The 17,158-nt window shown below is 34.5% G+C and overlaps 1 protein-coding gene across 1 annotated transcript in view; it reads left to right on the top strand.

The window, feature by feature from the left end:
* Window positions 1-6,374: 6,374 nt before the first annotated feature.
* Trim9 (E3 ubiquitin-protein ligase Trim9) overlaps window positions 6,375-17,158 on the top strand; it is a 397,099-nt gene continuing 386,315 nt past the window's right edge. Inside the window, exon 1 of the mRNA XM_068363563.1 lies at window positions 6,375-7,239. Coding sequence (XP_068219664.1) covers window positions 6,445-7,239 — 795 coding nt within the window. The 5' untranslated portion in view covers window positions 6,375-6,444. The remainder of the gene's footprint in view (window positions 7,240-17,158) is intronic.

Below are 17,158 nucleotides of genomic sequence, written 5' to 3'. Positions count from 1 at the left end.
TCAGACTATGCAGAGAACAACCAACTTAACAACTATGGGGGTTCAGTGATTCTGATGTATAATCAGATGATTGGAAAGGAGGACTCGTCTGAGTTGTTTCTGAAGAATGCCACTGCTGCGGATTAGGCTAATGTAAGGGTTTTTAAATTCATATGAAAAATATATTTTTATTAATTTTATGTATTGTAATTATTTAATGTGGTTTGAGATGCTCTTATTAAATTCCTAATGGTTTTATAGTAAACACACTAAACATATGTATTTCAAAGTACAATAATATTTAGATTACTAAAAACTACTTATAGTCATCAGACTTTAGTTTTGGGAACAAAGTACGTACTGTAATAAAAGATGCTATTATGTGGTATGAGGGTTTAATTTGTGATATGTTTTGATTCATTCTCTCTTTTACATGTTTACTTCCTATTTTGTTATGGATACTCATTAATATTATAAAGAAGTTTATATAGACAGCTGAGTTATACCTTTCAGACTAAAGGCCACATTGTAATGTGAGAGGTGATAATCACATTAAGCCGAGGTTAGAGTTTAACTTTCTCAAGGACTTTGTTGTTTGTGATGCTTTTCCTACATTTCGAGGGTCATACATAAGTCCCTAGATTTGTGTCATGATGAGCAAGTTGTTTGTCTTGATTTTAGTGCTTCTTTTGACTGTTAATCAGGAGGATCTCATTTTATAACTTGAACAGATGGGAGGTGGTTGATCATCTCTTGATATTCCATTTTCTCTTTAACAAATAGATTGCAAAGGGTAGATGAAGAGTGGGCATCATAGTGACTATAAAAATGCAACCTCTGGTGTCCTTGACCCATCACTTTTTATATTTTACACACATGAAGGGGTTTGACTGATTTTTTTTTTTTTTTTTTTTTTTTTTTTTTTTTTTTTTTTTTTTTGCAGATGATGCTACTTTGCATAGATCCCATGTAGACTTGAGGTTGCTGAATTTCTTTACTAAAATCCATTCCAAATTTGTTTAAGGTGCAAATTAGTCGGATGAAGTTAACACCTAACAAAAATACTTAAGTGGGATTGCTATTAGGTCTAGGACATTTGATCCCCAACCCAGGTCTTTTAAAACTATTTTCCATTCTTACTTGCTAGTTCCCTTTTGAGACATATATCTTGTCTCTTATGTTACACAAACAATGGTATATTGAAAGAATCTCTATATGTGTGGAGACCTATCTATCATTTCATAATGTTGTAATTCTTTTATTCTGCCTTGTTTTGAATATTGTTTTCCTGTGTGGTCTTGGCCCTGTAATTCAATTAACTCATTGTACTTACTATATCTTTTCCATAGCTCTGGCCATCATTTGTATTTGGGTCTTCCCTGGTGTTATCGTCCACTTTGTTGTGTTAGATATCTAGTTAATTCTAATAGTCTTCCAATTTCTTACATAATACTCAATACTACACAATCTTATAAAAGTTTTGTTCCGACTGTGGAAAGCTCTTCCCAATCATATAATTGAATCAGTGAAATTTCAAAAGTTTAAACTTGCTGCAAATATTTTGTTGTGCAAGTTGGTATAAGTCTCATTTAAATGTCTATCTGTTACTTATTTTACTTTGTAATTCATGTTAATTCCTTTTGTTTTATTCCTCCCTTATAACTTATTCTTCACTTCCCCATTTCTTTTTTAAATTATCATTTTACTTTTCTCTCTAGAGGTGCAGCTTGGATTATGATAATAAAAATAGTAACAATATGGGATTTCCCAACAATTACACTTATCTGGTCAGCTATTTGACTTCCTATTGGAAGTTCATCCCTTTGTGACAGGTACTGTAATTTATTATGAAACCTGCCCCATGCATATTTTTAGTCAGTACTGTAACCAACACTTTTTCTTTTGATCCCTCTTATTTTGGTACTGTAAAGCTGTAGATTCGTAAGAATCATCAGTGGTTATGGTCTTTTACAGGCGGGTCACTGTTCTCATGATAACTTTAATTGATGTTGCCTTGTCCTTGTTCTCAGACTTATGGTCTATATCATCCATTGAATGGATTATTCCAAGTTGGATATTCTCTCTCTGATATTCACACAGATATCTTAGGTCAACTTTGGAGTTAGATGATCTGTGATTGTTCCTTTAACTGTGTCTTATTATAAGTTGTGACAATCTGTCTTTGTGAGTTTTGAGTGGGCTTCAGTTACCCCGTCCATGGAAAATTTTTGTCTTCCTAAGCCTTTATGGGAAATCAGCCATAGGAAAATTGGAACTTTATGCCCAACTCTTTTCGGGCAGAATTTTGGGTATCGCTATCATAGTAGGAACCTTATTGACAAGCTTCCATCGTCTATATAGAAAAGAATACATTTAGGTCTTTGGGAAGTTTTTTCTCTTCTCCACTATGGTGGTTGCTCATACTTTAATGTAGCTCTTCCAGCTCCTTTTCAAAGAGTTTGCATCCCACATAAAGTTCATGGTTAGTCTTAGTTTGGTGGAAAACTGCATGGAGTTTCTTCCCCACCTTCAAATTTCCTACCTTGTGATAGTCCAAATAATTCATTCTAGTTTGTTTGGTGCAGTTAAGCTACACAGTTAAGGACCTATCTGAAGACTCCAGCATAATGAAAGGTTTTCTCTGTCTTCTATTGAACAAAGGAGATATGGTGACTGTAGACCCTATTAATAGCATTGCAACAATTCCAAGATGATTTCCTATTCTCTTAAAAGTTTAAAGGCCGCTCACGAATTGCAGAGGCAAGGGGCAGTACTGTGACTTTGCCCTATCAAGCAGGACAATGGCCTGGAGACTGACCATATAAACATATGATCAGCACCCAAGCTAGGATCAAGGAGGGCCAGGCAATGGCTACTGATGACTCAGCAGATAGACCTATATGCTTCCCCCCCCCCACCCTCAACTCACAAGGATAGTGAGGTTGCAGCAACTAAAGGAACTAACAAGTTTAAGTGGAACTCCAACTCCAGTCTGGCGATCACCAGTGAGTGACATTCCCACACAGGCCACTACAACCCTCTTGTTGGGAAGAAAGAATTCCTCAATCATTAATAGAGTATTGTGATATGCTAAGCTATCTCTTGCACAAGCTCCCATCAACCTATCACATCAGAACTTGGGCTTATATGAGGCTGCAGAAGTGTCTTCCTCTGCCCATACACTGTACATGACTGGGAAATTACATTTTTGGTGATGATTGACAATTTCATCATTCTTTAGACAGTATGGAATATGTTAATAGATTGATAAGCTCACTTTCTAATTTCTTCAGAAGAGCTTCAGTCAAGTTTCATAGGAAAACCTTTCACCCAAAGAATAAGACTGGATGAAAGACAAAGAATTATTTTTCAAGGATGAACTTGCAATTGTTCAAAATAAAGTATATTGTCTTTTTTTTTTTTTTGTAAATATACAAACCTGAAGATATTTCATATATTCCCACCTAAAACCATCATTAGAGTTTTCATTGTTTCCTGAAGGAAAAGGGATGGTTGACATCAGTTACCTTGGTACCAAAAATCGATGAGAACCATCGTTCACTGAAGGTTTAACCATATAAAACACTTATGGTTTGTACACAATATGTAGAAAATATACAAAGCATGTTAACAATTGCTATTTTTTTAGCTCCTTGTTATAAAGAGTTAAAATTAACAGGGATATTCACAGTGAAAATGAAGGTCAATTTTTACAAAGGTTTTATATTAGCATGCTTTCCATACATTACTGAGGAATTGACCATTTATACACCATCTCCATTGACTTGTTAGCTTCCATTTCACTTTTGCCTTTACAGTATTCGATGGGATACAGTAGTGCGCAGAGGATTAAATATAGGGCCAGGGTAAATTATACCTTTTTTTTCCTTGCAAATATTGCATAAGAAATCCAAGAATAAGAAAAAAATCTGGGAGACTTCTCAGACATTAGGCTACTCTTGACTTGGTAAAGTTTGATCTGTATTGCAAACTACTGTAAATGGTCAGCAGATGAGATTACAATGATTGTCTTTGGATGTAATGTTAGATAAGGTTCTGGTGTTTGTGAGGAGAGACATGTTGGTACATCACACAGGTAATACAGGTGTACTTTCTAAAGTTTTTTTTCAGCATCACAGTAGCTTAACTGTCTACATTTTATTCATCTTTTATTCTTTGGCTTCAATTTCTGCTTTGCTGTCCTGCTCCAATTTTTGCTGTTTAAATTAAAAGAAATATTATGTAAAAGCTTCAACAATAAAAGGTCTAGGTTACCAAGGGTATACTTTAATTTAAAACCAATATTTTTGTCTCGTTGGTCTGGATAATTTGTATGATAATAATTTTGTTTGACTACATCGCAATAAAATGTTAATACCCGGATGATAATTGCTATGCCATTTTTTTTTTTTTTTTTTTTTTTTTTTTTTTTTTTTTTTTTTGGTCTAATGCCGGTCAAAATATGACATTCTCTACTTTGCCTTTTTCCTGTGATTCACTTTGTTTTATGATTTGATTGTGTAAAGCATGTACTTATTGATAACAAATGTGATATTTTTATATTAGTTTTATTATTGAAATACCATTGTATATCTGTAAATTCTAATTTAATAAATGTTAACATTTTCCATATTTTATCAATATCCAAATCGTTTATATTCTAAACAAGAACTGTTCATCATATGCATCTCGTATGTTGAAATTAATCTGATTTGCATTGTCATCCTAAAGAACTTTTAACTTTTTCGTTCTCTTTAGTTAGTATAACCGTCTTGGTTATGATATAAAAAAAAACTTGTCCTTTTTTCACTCATTTTCGTTTTGATTGCATTTTCAGTATTTAGACATACAACGTTAAATCTTCACCTTTTGTTACGAAGTTTTTTTCCTCTTGTTACCCTCTATTCCAGTTTATAATTATAATTGTTACTGCTGTTATCTAATTGTTATTATTATTACAGACTTACGAGAAGGGCACTAATATTATTGGTCATTATTGTTGTTTTCAAGAAGTAAAGAAAAACACTGTAATGATCAGTAACAGCAATGATTTTATTTTATTTGTTTCAGTGGAAATTCAAATACAGTAAGTGAAACCCCAAATCAGTTTCGGTTAGGTATATATGACAAAAAAAAAAATGCATACTGAAAAAATGCAACATATTTTTCTTGCATTGTAGATTTCCAGATTCGTTACTCATTCAAGTTTCACATGTAAGTAGTGTATTCAAACTTAAATCAGATTATCTGATAGAAAGATCTTCTACGGGCCCATGCCTGCCGGACGTACGATCAGAACTCGCTTTGTTTACCTTTTCGATGACATTGAAAGAAACGTTTGGTGTAAAACCCACATTATAATATGCTTAATAGTATTTATAATAATCGTTTCTTTGTTTTCCTATATTTGATTGTGAGTTTTTTTCGTTTGATGTGTTTTCAAGACAACCACCATGCCATTATATTTTCTTGTATGCAAAGCTAATTCGAATGTTTAATCTCATCATGTCCTTATAGAATAATATTCTATGCTAGGTTGTAACAAGTGAAAACTGGGCAATGAATGACTGCTAATATCCTGATATATAATAAAGATGTTCAAATAATTTACAATGACTACAATAACTTCATCCGTTAAAGGAGGAAATATCTTTGATAAGTTTTCTCAGTGGTTTCAAAATAGTATCTTCGAAATAATAGGAATATATTTCCTCTGCAGTCTACAGGAATTTATGACGAGACGAATGTGCTGGACAGTACCGTCTGATTATTATTATTGCTATTACTTGCTAAGCTACAACCGTAGTTGGAAAAGCAAGATGCCATAAGCCCAAGGACTCCAGGGAAAATAGCCCAGTGATGAGAGGAAATACATAAACAAGAGAAACAATTAAAATAAAATATCTTAAGAATAGTATCATTAGAATAAATCCTTCATAAATAAACTATAAAAGCTTTAACAAAACGATAGGACGAGAAATAAGATATAATAGTGTGCCCAAGTGTACCCTCAAGAGACGGTTATATTCATTTGTAGCTATTGGGAAAAGGTCTATTAACTACGAATTCCATATTAAAATGCCTCGTAGATTTTTGCATAATACAAAGACATGATAAACGTTTCCTTGCCACATGTGTTCGTTTCCGGCAGCAGAGAATATTGAATTTCAAAGTAAAGGCATCTGAGTAATCTCTCTGGTAAAGCAAAACGTTGGGTAACCACTTTTAGAATTATCGAGATTTTTTTTTTTTTATAATTCTTACAAAATATTAATATTACTGTTGCTATCAGTAAATATTTGTTGAATAAAATTTATAAAAATCATTGATGTATATGAAAACAAAATTAAAGATGTAACTATTTCGAAGTGCAAACAACTGGCAGCAGCCCGCGTCCCTCAACGGCGGGTGGCTTTCGGTCGGGAAGCGAAATGCAATTTAGTACGAGCTGAACGAGTGCGAGAGATGGAAGAGGAGTTACGGTGTAGTCAGTGTAGTGGGTTTTACCACGTGCCGGTATTATTAGTGTGTCATCATGCCTTGTGTCTTGCTTGTGCCGGCACCCTTCAAAAACCAGCAGCGCCTCCTTCACGCACTGACGAGGAAGGTAGCAGCAGTGGTGGTAGTGTGGTTCCTCCTGCCGAAGAACACGAGACCTCAGAAGTGGACAAATTGTCTGTGTTGAGTGACGCTGACTCGGGCGTGTCGTGCAGTTCTCGTCCTACGAGTTTGGTTGGGGCTTCGGAGGATAGAGGAGGCGGAGGAAACAGCAACGAACCCCCTCCTCCTCCGCCTGTTTATACTATAACCTGTCCAAAATGTGGCGTCGCCACCCCTACAGACGAGTCAGGGGCTCAAGGGTTAACGAGGTTCCGAGTCTTGGCTGCCGTTGTAGACAAACACCTGGAGAGGTACCAAGTGGCCGAACCCTGTCAGTTATGCGAAGGGGCCGAAATGGCCAGAGCTGCCCAGGTGTTTTGCGATCAGTGTTTAGTTTTTTACTGTGGCCCATGTAGGGATTCTTGCCATCCCGCTCGCGGCCCTCTAGCTGCTCATTGGCTGGTGAGTGTGGCCGAAGGAAGGGCACTGCTAAGGGCACGACGTCGGGAAAGGGAGGGGAGATGTGGACATCACCCTCAGGAGCATGTTTCTATGTTCTGTGTCACCTGCAGAGTCCCTGTCTGTGTCCTCTGTTTACACCATGGAAGGCACCATGCCCATGACGTGCACGCCTTAAATGCAGTCACCAAAACACACAAGGTAACGTGCTTATTTGTTTGCAGGATTTTATTTACAAAAGCACAACTGATTTATTCCATTTAGTTTAAATAACCAACCTGTATCCGTGGGTGTACGAGTTGAGGTCCCCAGTAAATATACTATGCTGTTGTTTACCTTAGCTGTAAAATGCTCTCTCTCTCTCTCTCTCTCTCTCTCTCTCTCTCTCTCTCTCTCTCTCTCTCTCTCTCGCTCTCTCTCTCTCTCTCTCTCTCTCTCTCTCTCTCTCTCTCTCTCTCTCTCTCTCTCTCTCTAGCGATGAATATAACAAATAACTGGAGGAAGTATCGTGCATTACATATTTTATCGACATATTAGACGTTTTTAAAGGTAAAGGGCTGTTTATCCGATCCCTTTAATGTAATATATGCAAATGGAGACCCAAGTATCGGAAAACAAATTCATATAGAAATCCCCTAAACTACCTCTTCATTATTCCCTATAACGCCTGTGTTCAGAAAAAAAAGTAGTTAGCCTAAAAGCCTCTCAATTAGGCCTAGAACGTCGTAGGCCTTATTGGATGGAAGTAGCTAACCTGATCCCCAATTTTGAGATAGATGTCTTGTCTTGCTGTTCTTCGTCATTCGTAGACAAAACTTCAGTGTAGAAGGATAGTTTTTAATGTTCCCTTTTCAAGACGTGGAAGCATTTATCCATGTCATCTAAAACTTTAGATTTTATGAATATGGCTTAAATTACTCCATAGAACTAATGGCTCGGTGATTGTGGTTGACATTTTCTGCATGAGGGATATAGGCCTACAGGAAATGCTGAGTTTGATCACGTTTAATTTCTATTTCATAAAAATCGATGGCGATAATTTTGTATTGTGTTAATATTTTTACGAAAAGTTCTTATTGTTATTTATTTAATGTGCGAATATCTACCGAATGGAGACTTTTTCATTTGTGTTGGTTATCAGGATTCTGTGTAGAGGTTTTGATGCTATCTCATCCAATCCCCCACCATGGTACGGTGTGGGGAGAATGGTAGCGTTGGTAGTATACTATATCGTGTTTATTCTATTTTTTTACATAGTGAAGATGGGGTATTTCGAACTTATTTCATGATATTTACATTGGGTATGAAACATTATGGCTGTTTTGTAATTTCTTTATTTGTATGAAGTTAATAGCGCTTTATAGTTTGTTGTTTTGTATTTTATATATATATATATATATATATATGTATATATAATTTAAAGCGTTCTGAAACACATTACTCCACATCATCTATGGATCTACCAAAATCTTAACGGTTAATCATTGGAAGTCAGTTTGTAACTTGATCCATAGTGTTGTAAGAATACCCCCAATCAGTGACTGAAATAATTTTTTTCTGAACCATCCCCTGTTCTGGGAAAGGACCGAGAGATCTTGTGAGTACGAATCGAGAGAGGCAAGACAAGAAGATAGAAGGGAGGAAGATATGAAGGGGCGATGACATGACTGTCTCCCTCATTAATTAACCAGAATATGTTGGATTTGAGCCTTTAAACGTCGTGCTTTTAGTTATTTGATGTTGTGCTTTAGCTCACAAACTTCAAGTTTAAAATATTCTGTAGAATGAATTTAGTACTATACTTAGTTCATTATTTCCTGAAAAAATATTGTGCATCATTATTAATGTTTGATTATACATTCAGTATCAAAGTAGGAATTAGGTCTTTATTATTTCTAATATAATCTTTGATGCTATACATACAATTTCGACTTACCATCCCCTTCTCGTAGTCTCCTTTAAAACAACCAGTCAACATTCGCCCAACTGCATAAATCCTTTTAATGACTCATTATAAATTACTGCAGACATCATTACGACTTTTGTTTACAGATTGCACAACACTGAACAAAAACTATGGATTTAAACTGAAGAAACAAATGAGTGTGTTTAAATGCGTTTCTGAAATGAATAAAGTTTGAAGTTCACAACTTGAATGAGAGTAAGGATATACGAGTAAATAAAAATTACCTCAATGGAGCAGTAGTGTTAACGCGGTTTGTGGATATCGATTCTTGTCAGGTATTTGTAAGTAATTTAAATATGATAGATAATGATGAAGAGAGAAAATAGGCAAATGACCGAGAAAATTATGTCAGGAGGAAAAAGGATGTAGGAGGGTTATGGTTAGTTACAAAGAAAGTATTCTCAAATGCTCACTGTGAGTAAACTTTGATCCCTAAATGAACAGGTGACACCACAGAAAATGGCATTTAACACGGTGCAAAAGGTCACGTTAAGAGTAGTTTTGAGCCGAAAGTTTGTTTGTAGAAATTACGACCTATGAACTTTTCTTTATAAAGATTCTGTTATGATTGCTGCAATTACTGAATAAAAAAAAATAGAAATAATTTTGGGAGTAGTCTACGTAGAAAAAAAAAATCATACCCATTTTCTTCTATGGTAACGTGATTTCAGTAATCAACGAAGGTGCACGTCGTGGTCTGAATGATGCTGTTATTATTTCACGTTTACTTGGTCTTTGGGTTGTTTCCGGTCTTATGGTGGGGAAAACATGTCTTTAATTGAGTACCAGCGTCTGCAGATGTCGTGAAAAGTTTGAATTGTAGCAAAATAAATTAATCGAAATAATTGATTGGAAATTTATTACATTTAAATCAATCATGTAAGTTATCTGATCTAAGTTTCAGGTAGTTTATATATATATATATATATATATATATATATATATATATATATATATATATATATATATATATATATATATATATATATATGCCTATAGGCTATACACACTCCCCTTCCTGTCACCTGTTAGGCATTTAAATTTGTGCCTCTCTCAAAGAGGGTTGTTTAGTAACGGATTTAGCCATGGAATTTTCCTGTCATTAGACTCAATAACTCATTTTCTCTCGTTTTTTTTTATTTTTCATTGTATATACATTAATGAATATTGATATAAGTTTTCTTGAAATATACATTATACGTTCTTTTTCGTATTCCTTTTGAATCATCTGTATGCATTTTAATGCTTCGTTCACGCCGTGGGTAATCGGTTCGTTATTCCTCCTCGTAACGGATTAAGCAATAACTTCCGTTATGGTACCGGTTTTGTCATTTAGACCCAGCTGCTCTCAAGTGAATATTGATTGTCTCTCTCTCTCTCTCTCTCTCTCTCTCTCTCTCTCAAGGACTAGTGTCCATGTTTCCTTATTCACCATTTCCCCTCCAACACTTGATATATATATATATATATATATATAATCACATAATGAAAATCAATATAATATCGTGTTCAAATTGAAAGAAATTTCTATCTCACATTGGAATCGAAAACTATATTCTGCAAATGAGTTAATTTTGTTTTTCTGTTGTTCCTTTTAAATTCCCTTTTTGTTAGTCATTCTTATTTACTCATGCTTATGAAGGAAAATAGAGAAGGAGCGAACTCGTGCAGGGGATTTAAATAAAAAAGGGTACGTGAAACCAGTAATTTTTCTGTTATATTGTGCCGAACCTGTTTGTTTTTACACAGTAGAAAGCGTTGTCCTCTGATGGAGGAGTCCTGTTTCCGTGTCTTTTAAACGTACTGAAATTTCTTTTATTTCTTTATTCTCTTTCAATTTTTTCTTGATATTTGGCCAACAAATGCTTGTGTGACGTGCTCCGTTGTTTACGCCCTCCTTCATTCGTATATATATATATATATATATATATATATATATTATGTGTGTATATGTATGTATATGTGTGTATTTGTTCTGATTTCGATATTTCTCTTTTACTATATCATTCATTTAATGTTTTAACGTTTTAATTTTTAATTTTATTTATATGGTTTAATTTATAATTTTTTAGTATATTTCATCCACTTCATTTTTTAAGCATTTCGATGTATTTATTACAATTCTTGCCTTTTTAACAGAATTTCATTGACTAACGTAATGTCTATTGACCTGTGTTTTACATTCACTTTTTTAGCTCCGATGATGGGAAATGTTGTTCCCGAAAGCTTAGCCAATAAACTGTCCAAATGCTTAAGTATCTGCTTTCCTTCGCCTTTCTGCTAAACCTCAAGCTTTCTAGAAGCGAAAATGCCATTAATTATATATATATATATATATATATATATATTATAACCCTTTCTGAGTGGGGATACCCAACCGCTCTGAAAGGGTTTGCGTATTTCCATGATCAGCAGAGCTGTACTATTATAGCCAGGGTCACCCATACCATGAGCGTTCAGACTAAAGTCTCCCACCATCACTAATCCGCAGTGGCAAGCGTGGTGATGAAATGGCCAAACCTCTGACATGAATAAGCACTTGTTTGAGGCCTTTGTGTTGCAGTGGACTAGAAACGACTGCATTTTTTGTTGTTGTATATATGTTTTACATAATGTTACGCCTGATGAAGTATGGATCCTCAGATAAAACAGTACAGGCAACTTCAACACCATTAGCTTCTTCAAAACTTTCACACATACTGCATCAACAGCATGTTGAAACCCTACTCCAGCATAACTCGCCTCCCTATCCTTCGCTTTAGGTCGTGCCTTTCCAATGACACTTAATTTACAGCAAAAACCGTTGTATGGATATACAGCTGTCCTCATAGTTCCTAAAATTATAATTGTTTTATAATATTCTTATGAACGCACTATCCTATAACATTATTTTCCTCTTTTTAAGTATCGCCACACTTCACAATTTTATTTTTTCTAGAACTGTATATACTTTGAAAGTAGCCGGTGTCTATAGCTTCACCAGTTTTCTCCCAGTCACATACAATATCTAAACTTAAAATTCTTGCAGAAGCGTTGGCTCAATAATCCTTTCATGGATTTCACTTTGTGTTTCATAGACATTTCAAATCTTTTGCACACGTTCTGTCACCTTCCTCGCTTTACTTTTTTTTCTGTGACTTTCAACTTTCATCCTTCCGTTCTCCGTTACAACTACTCTCAAATACATGCAATGTGCAAATTAAACGCTTCTATTATCCCACCATCCGTGTTAACGTTCACTGTTCCATGTTCCTGATTTTCTTTTGTCATATATTACTGTTACTCACTTATATTTTCAACTTTATCTTACTGGCACTTTCAGTCTCTTGAAATGGTTTGTCTGCAATATTTACAATCAGCTATGTATCATTTGCAAACAACCAACTTTTCCAAATTTAATTAATTACGATTTTTATCCAAATATGAACACCTAGATCTATTTTTTCTATTCTGAATTCTTTGCATCACTATTCATGAAGCTATTAAATAACCTTGGAGACGTAAAACACCATTGTCTTTAACGCACTTTTACGCCTAATCAGTGCGTTTCCAGACTACATTAACGTGCTTCTAGTCTTAAAAAAACACTTCAATTGAGATCAACAACTTCTCCGACAACTTTGACACCTTCCATGCACATTTCTTGAATGAGTTTTAACCGCTTTACATTAAGACTAATACACATTTTTTTTTTCATGACAAACTCTTGATCCAGGCACCTCCTTGGTCTAAGAACACAATGTCCCATCTTTACTTATCTTTCTGATGTTTCTTAATTTTTCAGTCAAAACTTAATAGGAAATTTTCCTGGTATTTCTAATATCATTGCTCTTACGATTCTTCCAGTCACCTCAATTACCCTCTTACACCATTTAACGGAAAAGACGTTTTTCCCATTCTTTTGAAACTTTCCTATCATCCAGGCATCTTTCATACCCTGGTCCTATTTATTCTAACTGTCAACTGCCATACAGCCTCCTCTAGCTTGTAATCCGATCTACATTTTGTCTTTTCAGTCCTCAACCGTTTATTTCCCTTATAGAGTTATCAATCACTTCCAAGAACATTCTGAAAGTTAACTAGGCTACCCTGTAGTTTTGGACCGTTTATGATTTTTTTTTTCAAATATCACAACTTTAAATTGATAGAAGGGCTTACAAACAAAATATAAACCACGTACTTCAAGTGAAATTATAAGCTGCATTATATTTAGTACGTCGTTGTCACTATCGGAAATCAATTCATTGCAACGAGTTATTTTGTCCACACACCCTTCATTCTCGTAAAACCAGTTGTTACCCATTCGCTAACGCTGATAAACCTCCACTTTTCGTGTAAATTCAAACATTTTGCTCCCTTAGCATGCATGCATGTGACCGATATAATTTATGAAAAATGTACACAAAGATGAGAAAGTAAACAGTTGCAAATTTAAATATTAGATGACGAAGTCGATTTATTGAGACAAATTTAGAATTCATAAAGAAGTTGAATTTAGAGCTGGTCAATTTTAGAGTTCATAAAAAAAAAGTGATATAAAGCAGGTAAAATTTAGAATTCCTGAAGTTTAATTTAGAGCAGATAAAATTTAGAATTTATGAAGAATTTTTATTGAGAGCAGATAAAATTTAGAATTTATAAAGAATTTTTATTTAGAGCAGATAAAATTTAGAATTTATAAAGAATTTTGATTGAGAGCAGATAAAGTTTAGAATTTATAAAGAATTTTTATTTAGAGCAGTTGAAATTTAGAATTCATAAAAAAGTTCAATTTAGAGCAGATATAATTTATAACTCACAAATAAGTTTAATTTGAAGCAGAAACTTTGTTTTTTTTATCAGTTTGAAACTTCACTGGGCTGTTTATTGCTGTATCAGATGTTTTCAGAATTATAGTGTATTATCTTGGTCGTAAAAGTATTCTGTAACTTACAAGAATTTTTTTCCTGTTCAAAAGGTACTGTCTTACAAGAGCGATTATATAAACACATGACTGAAAGAATGATTTCGCATTCATATAAGTGTCAAGAAATATCTATAGGGAATATGTTCATAATAACGATAGATTGGGGGTTTAAAGGACGGGTAATTTCTCATTGTTAGATTATGATTTTTATTATAATAAAAAAAAGTTTATAAGTAAAATATTAGAAATATGGGAAAGAGCTGAAAATAACTATTACTACTTCTAGAAATTTCTATATATTATATATATATATATATATATATACATATATATATATATATATATATATATATATATATATATATATACATACATATATATATATATATATATATATATATATATATATATATATATATATACACGTGTGTGTCTGTTTGTAAGTAGAAGAAATTGCTTTTAGCTAAGGTACAAAATAAGATTTTCGTATAGAATATCTTTCTCTGAACGTTATCCAAAGTTATGATGCCGAAGTGATAACGTTTGCGGCATGGCCTTGTGTATATATATATATATATATATGTGTGTGTGTGTCTTGAAAGTAACAATAATCTGTTGCTAAAATTCAGTGGATATTGCTAGATTATTATCATGAGTGCGGTCTGTTATCAAAAGGCTTCTACGAAGCATAATTTAATTCTTAAAATTAATGAGATAAACTTGACGATTTGTGTGTACTTGAATTTCGTAAATTGTTCAATGAGGTGTGCACTGGTAGATTCCGTGAGCACCGTATTGGGGACGTTCCCAGATACTGCAGAAGCGTTGGAGTCTTGTGTGGCAAACGTAACATGATCTTCCGGGTCCCAAGCGGACTTTTACGTCTCCAGATGTGCATTTCTCCATGTATGAGTGTGAGCGAGTTGTGTGTATGTGTTTTGGTGAACAGGGTTGAGATTGGCTGCTCCTCCCCTCTTCCTGGGTCTTTGTAACCCTTGGGAATTATGCAAATCAGTATGAGCATCTTAAAACCAGTTGAGAGTAGTGGTAGGGTTTGATATAGTAAACATACATACGTCTTCACTACCACCACCATGGGTAGGAGTACATCGCGTTGAAAGTGTTAATATTGCCATTACTGTTAATAACATTTCGTTCATTGTGATTACCATCCCCAACGAAAGAGATAGTTTTCAGTTATCCACTCTCTTCTCTCTCTCTCTCTCTCTCTCTCTCTCTCTCTCTCTCTCTCTCTCTCTCTTTATATATATATATATATATATATATTGGAATTTTCATTGGATGACTTCGAGATGAATAATTTGGGGGAGAAACCAGCTATAAGAATCGATGATTTGTTGCCATGGATGCTACCCCACTCTGATAAAGATTTGAACTTTTGGCAGTTTGAAATTGCCGTATGTATATATATATTTATATATATATATATATATTTATATATGGTTAATGTAAGTTTTAGATACCTACTAGTTTCCAATTTCACCAGGTTTGACCTTGAAATGTGTACCTTAAGTAATATTATAAACGTCTTACAGCATACAAGGAAACCTTTTAGGCCCTTTGCTATATTTGGGCTCAGTTTTGGGTGGTGTCATGGCTTATCGGAAGGAGTGTTCCCTATTGACTGCTTTCCGTAGGCTGTGTATTCCTCAGTATATGAATGGCTGCGCGAAAACGTTTCTCTGCCTATTTTAGTGTCAGTAACTCTTGGTTTAACGATACGAGTCTTAATTGTCAACATAATGTGGTATCCTATTGGAAACGTCCTTGCTTATGGATCTGCTCGACCGGGTTCGAGACTCACCCTATCTGAAGTTTCTTGTTGTGTCTACAACCTCACCATCCTTGTTAACTAATAGGGGATTTGGAGCCTATAGGTCTACCTGTTGAATTATTAACAGCTTAGATGGAAACTTGGAGGATTGATTGGTGACAGAGATGTTTTTGGGCGCTGATCATATGTATGGACAGCCTCTAGGCGCTAGGGAATTGTCATTGTCACTTGCCTCTGCTATTCGTGAGCGACATTGGAACCTTCAAGTGCAACTAATCCATGTTTGGTGATGTTTTAGATTTAATTCTTCATTTTTGATTATGAAGTTTTTAATATTAGGACTTGTTTCCATTTCTGTATTCTTAACTCACATCAGGATTATATGTATTATTTTTTATTTTTAGCTGATACATATACGTCAACCGTTCCTTTAAAAATCATCATGAAACCAAAAGGAGACCCATTTAATTTTTTTGTTTTCAGTATTTCGAGATAACTTCTGTTGTTAATTCTTGCTGTTTTCCGTTTTCTTTTCTTCTCAGAGGTAGATTATTATTACCCAATGAAGAGGTGAAGGACATTTCTGTTCGATGAACTTACTGTTAAACTGGTATTATACTTATGCAGTTATCAATTTTGTAAAGGTTATGGCAAATAAAAACTTGTATGCATTCATGAATCAAACATAATATATATAAACTATCAATGTCCTTTATCTTTTTTTCAGATAACTTTTTTCTGTGAGAACAACTCGCACCCTTTCTTAAATGACAGCATCTTTGAGAATTGTCTCGTTAATTTTTGCCTTTGATATTGTGCTTCCTCTTCAAAAATCTTCAGGATCCCCTGTTGTGAAAAGTCCTGGATTTTGTTTATCTTGTGTTTTTGTATAATTAATGCTTAATTTCTCCTCTAGGTTCCCTTCATTTTGATCTCTTATTTCCACCCTGTTTTCTCCATCCTTATTTTATCTTTATTACTTTTTTGTTACTTTTTTTTGCATCAACTCCCTTTGTTTCACGTCGATAATTAATTGTGTTTCTCATTTTCTCAGCCACTTTCCCCTTTTTCCTTTCTTTTGTTTTAGCTCCCCTTCTTCTACCATTACCACCCTTAAGTGTTTCTCTCTCTCTCTCTCTCTCTCTCCCCTCTCTCTCTCTCTCTCTCTCTCTCTCTCTCTCTCTCTCTCTCTCTCTCTCTCTCTCTCTCTCTCTCTCATACAGTTGGTTCTCTCCCTTTATGTTGCTTGTTCTCCAAAGCCCGGATTTTATTTGATTTTGATTTCCCCTTATATATGCTTTGGGACCTGCAGTAGTCTATTAGAGTAGTCGGATCTACTTGGGTTCAAATAGAGAATAGTCATCATTAGGGCTCAGTGGGTAACACAAGGGGCAAAAACAATTAGTTCATAGGGAAAAACTCTTGTTATTGGTCTTGTTTCAAATGTGGAGGA

The sequence above is a fragment of the Palaemon carinicauda genome, chromosome 40 (genome assembly GCF_036898095.1).
Source record: "Palaemon carinicauda isolate YSFRI2023 chromosome 40, ASM3689809v2, whole genome shotgun sequence".
Lineage (NCBI taxonomy): Eukaryota > Metazoa > Arthropoda > Malacostraca > Decapoda > Palaemonidae > Palaemon > Palaemon carinicauda.
Note: the sequence above shows the minus strand (reverse complement) of the source record. Positions and strands in the feature narration are given on the sequence as shown.